Source organism: Pygoscelis adeliae, unplaced genomic scaffold, assembly GCF_000699105.1.
Source record: "Pygoscelis adeliae isolate BGI_AS28 unplaced genomic scaffold, ASM69910v1 Scaffold38, whole genome shotgun sequence".
Taxonomy (NCBI): Eukaryota; Metazoa; Chordata; class Aves; order Sphenisciformes; family Spheniscidae; genus Pygoscelis; species Pygoscelis adeliae.
This window is the reverse complement of record NW_008825614.1, coordinates 2386385-2390870: the sequence shown is the minus strand read 5'-3', so window position 1 is coordinate 2390870 and position 4486 is coordinate 2386385. Positions and strand designations below refer to the sequence as shown.

General features: G+C 38.9%; 1 protein-coding gene across 1 annotated transcript in view; it reads right to left on the bottom strand.

Annotated features, from left to right (window-relative positions):
- Nucleotides 1–4486, bottom strand: part of ITPR2 (inositol 1,4,5-trisphosphate receptor, type 2) — a 234126-nt gene that overhangs the window by 151911 nt on the left and 77729 nt on the right. Inside the window, exons 25-26 of the mRNA XM_009332815.1 lie at nucleotides 4349–4486; nucleotides 2211–2384 (exon numbers count right to left, since the gene is read on the bottom strand). The exon at nucleotides 4349–4486 is cut by the window's right edge and continues 25 nt beyond it. Of these exons, the coding sequence (XP_009331090.1) occupies nucleotides 2211–2384; nucleotides 4349–4486 (312 nt within the window). The remainder of the gene's footprint in view (nucleotides 1–2210; nucleotides 2385–4348) is intronic.

Below are 4486 nucleotides of genomic sequence, written 5' to 3'. Positions count from 1 at the left end.
TCTCCAGTTCCTATCAAGATGATGCTGCATGGATGTAAGATTTGTTGTTTTTCCTGTGGAGAACTCTGGATACTTTATTTAGAAGAACATGGCCTTTTTTCTACAAATTCTATTTCTGGAGCCATATGACTGCAAAAAAAAAGTAAGTCTCTAGCTCCTCCAGGTTATGATAAAAAGGTGGAAACAATTACCCAAAAAGACTCAGAAGACTAAGGGCAAAAAATATATATTTGATTTTTTAAAACTCTTATGCCAATTTTGCAATGTGCTTCGGTGAGGACAGAAACTTGGGCTCAATGTAAGACTTTTCTGGAATGTAATCTAAGCCCTTGTGCGCATTTTAATGTTGTTTGGGAAAAATTAAGCACAGGCAAATGAAGCATATTGCCTAGAGGTTCGTCCAGCTCCGTACTGAATACCCAGCATCCATTCCAAGAAAGCATGGGATCTCACAGGGATGTTTATCTGCTTGAAGCTAGCCACCTGCTTCACACATTGTAGATTATGACCAGCACCACACCTCTTACGTCTGACTTAAGATCTCAAAGAGAGTATTCACTATCTGAAGTAGTTTTGCCAGGTAAAAACATTTCCTGACAGTTAGAGAATAATTTAACAGGGGAAAAAATAATGGACAAGATTCTGAGCTATTGTAACCTGGTGCAGCTTTCATGGAATTACCACCAGATGATCTAACCAGTTGTGCAGATTACATATTACTGTTCCGATACAATACTCTCCCAGATCTGCCAGAGATAATATTGTGCATCTACTGAAGCACTGATAATCCATACAGACCCACAGATGCCTCATGGGAAAAACACACTGAAAATATCCCATTTAGAGATGCTTCTGTTTCAAGCACATTGTTTTTTCCCCTCTTCCTGGAGTTTCTTTGCTATCAGGGCTATCGGTAGGAATAAAAAGGATCTTATTACACTTTTTAAATGTATTATAGCTAAAAAACATTGTAAATATCCTGCTGCAATTCTGTATCCTGTCTCCCCATTACCTTTTCCATTCATTAAATACATAAAGGAACATTTTCTTTCCTACTAGAGCTTTGCTTGAGGAAAGTAAGAAATCCCACATACTTAAGCTCATAAAGCCCGGATTCCTCCCCCATTCTGACCCCACTAAATTCAGCTAAGTTATATCAGAGAAAGAGTAGGACCTACATTGTTCCAAGAAATTAGGATTCTCCCTTGAAGTGTTGGATTTTCCCCCCATATGAAGCCACCTAAAATCTGCTTTCCCATCTGAAAGGCCAAGTGTATGTCATAGATATCTGCAAACATCCTGTGTCTTCTCAATGGTTCTTACTTTTTCTCAATGCATTGGCTTCACAATGCTGTATAATCTCCACTTGGCTTCCTACTAAACTTCCCCTGGTGGCTTCCTTGCCCATTTTCTTTCCATTAGGGGAGACTCTACCATGGAAGAGAATAAGGAAAGCGCTGTGTCAGCAAAAGCAGTTCTTCATCTCTCCTCACTTCCTCTGATTAAAGTGGAAAGGTGGGAATAAATATTGGTGGGAAAGCCTGCTTTATCTACTATTATGCCACAAACCTCAACCATAGCAACTCTTGCAACACTTTGTATTTTCTTAAAGACTCACACTGGAGTTAGGTGATTACATGAGGACCTCAGCTTTCACTGAAAAACAAAATTAAAAATTTAAATTAAATTTAAAAAAATATCAGGTCTTCATGGTTCCAGATTCAAATTCTAAAGTTTCTCAGATCAGGATATACCCTGAGAGTGCAGGGTGGCAAGAGTCAAAAAAAAAAAAAAAAAAAAAAAAAGAGTCATTTGCTTACAAAATTTCAATATTCTTAGGTCACTGTTATGTTTGGTGGAGAGTGGAATTACTCATGAAGTTTGAAAATATGGGTTTGATTGTGCTTCTCTCCCCTAGTTGCAGGAACAGGTACTGTCTACTCCTTCTTTCTCCCAGCAAGTCAACACAACTGCCAACATGTGACCCCTAGATTACTTCCTTGGCCACAGAGCGATGCCATACACTGTGGCTTGGTGCTAGCCAGAAAGGAAGGCAGCTCTGTGACATAAGAATGCAGTTACTGAAAGAAGCCAGAATACTGCACATTCTTCCTTTGCTACTTTGATTAACCAGACCACAAATTTGCAGTTGTTCATTAAACTGCCTATCAATATTGTAACAATTCTAGCAGCAAAGGCTTTAAACCCACCTCTATTGGCTCTTCTCCCCCTTTGGTTTGATTGTCGCCCACCTCTCCACTCTCATAATTGCTGCTCTTCTCAACCCACAATTCTGATTTTTCTACAGTCAGACGTAGCTGATCGAGATCAGCCTTGATTTGCTTGTAGTTATCAACATCTTGATTAGAAACCAGCAACTGAACCTGGAAATACAGAAAATTGTGAAGCTATTACAGCAGCAGCACCAGCACTTATGCCTGGGTAATCTGCTTGACAGTTTCCATTCTAAGCCTCTCTTTTCAGGTGCTTTACGTAACCTTCCCTATGAAATTGAAAAAAAACACACGCAGGCTTTTTAGCCCCCATTCATCAAAAACCTTTAACAGAGCCAGAGACTGTAGTTGCCCAAAACAGGATAGTTATAACATTCACAACATTCTCTCACCTTCTTTAATACACTGTGAAACATTCTCAGCACAAGCATAGATTTACAAGCTCTTGAGTTCTACATGGTTAGCTCTGATGCAATGATTATGATCCTTATGGTATTAAAACAATACAGTTAGAAATAGCTTATCCCATCAGCACAGTACTTCACAAGAAAAAGAAAAAAAAAAAGATGATATGACAAGGAATCGGGACATCCAAAGAAAGGTCAGAATGGCCAGCAACTTTAGGGATCACCTATATCACCACAATCAAATATTGAAAAATAACATATTTTCAACACTGTTAGGCCAGCTTAGAAAAACTTGTTTGATTAGAGCTCATGAACTGACTTTCAGGTTCATGTATTTTCCCACCATCTGAGTGGTTGCCTCTAATAAAATTAATCTCACATCTTTTTCTTTTTTTTATACTGCTCAAAATTATCTGGGTTTTTTTCACTGTTATTTGTAGTTCTTGATTTAGCGTGATCTACACATTTCCTTTCTTCATAATGCTGTTTGCTCTCCCAAGATTATTAATGAGGATAATATACAAAAAACCTGACAACAATCTTTACAGTAAATCAATAAGCACTATTAAGAAATCACACTTATGTAAAAGATTATGGTCACGTGGCAGATAAGAACACTGATAGGGACATTCTTTTTTTAAAAAAAAAAAGAAAATCACTACTTGCAGGCAAATATTCACTAGTTTGTAACCTAAAGTTTTCACCATCTTCTCTCTTAGCTTAGTAAAACCTTGTTATTTTTACAGAATTTACTGCTCATCCACAGACATTTATATTCCATGTTCTCTACAGTCTTTTTTGTTTACTTGTCAATTAGCCTTTTCCTTCCTTTACGAAAACATGTTAAGCTACTCAACCCTTGCTTACCTGGGAATAACAGCTATTTATGCAACTAACCCGCATGGCCTAACTTTAACAATCTGGTTGGACGCCATTATGCTACACTGCAAAAACATTAAACAAAAGCTTTCCAGGTCTTTATCATTCATCTGTTTTTAAACAACAGAAACCTCCACATCTTACATAACGATGAGACAACACGCTATCAAACTCCTGAAATAAGCATCAGATGGTCTTATCAACATATGTTATATAGGGTTACGTAACAGAGATGTCTCTGTCATCCAGCCCCATGACATCAGATCTCCCCATCCTAATCCACTGACACATGGAGCCTGCACATGCACCATAAAAGCTGAAAACAGGCTGGGGTCTATTACTCCCTTCCTGTTACTTGGGCGTATCGGTATCACGCAGTGGAGCACAATGCAAAGACACCTGAATTAGAACTAGAAACACCACATGAATAACAAGAGAGCCTTACAATCAGCCTGAGTAGCCCTAAAGACAGGAAAGTTTTACTGCTGACACCGGTACACTGCTTGCAGAACATGAGCTAACAACTCTGTCACTGAGGGATCACTACATCATGTCTCATTGCGAGATGCGTGTGTCCCAGCTGTCACCACGGACCTACGTTTTCAGTAATGAATGCAATGCCAGAAATAACTATTTCTGGGTGCACAACTATAATATACACTAGCGCATATGTTCAACTCTAACGAAAAAAAAAAATCTCTGCTGAGTTTGGACCTTTAAGGAAACAACACTATCATGCTACGGACAGCAATTTAGGCAAGTAAAGCAGCCTTCGGAAAGAATTTCCCCACAGTCAGTTTCCCAGAATAAAGCTATGCCCATCCATACCTGTTTAAATGCTTGCAGAACTTCTGCTCTCTGGCTGAAGTGCTTAAATAGCAGGTGCAGAGCACCTGAGAGCAAAGGAGGGTAGTCATGCATAATGAGGTGAATGAGGACCCGTAAAAAAGTTCTGCCACCTTCATC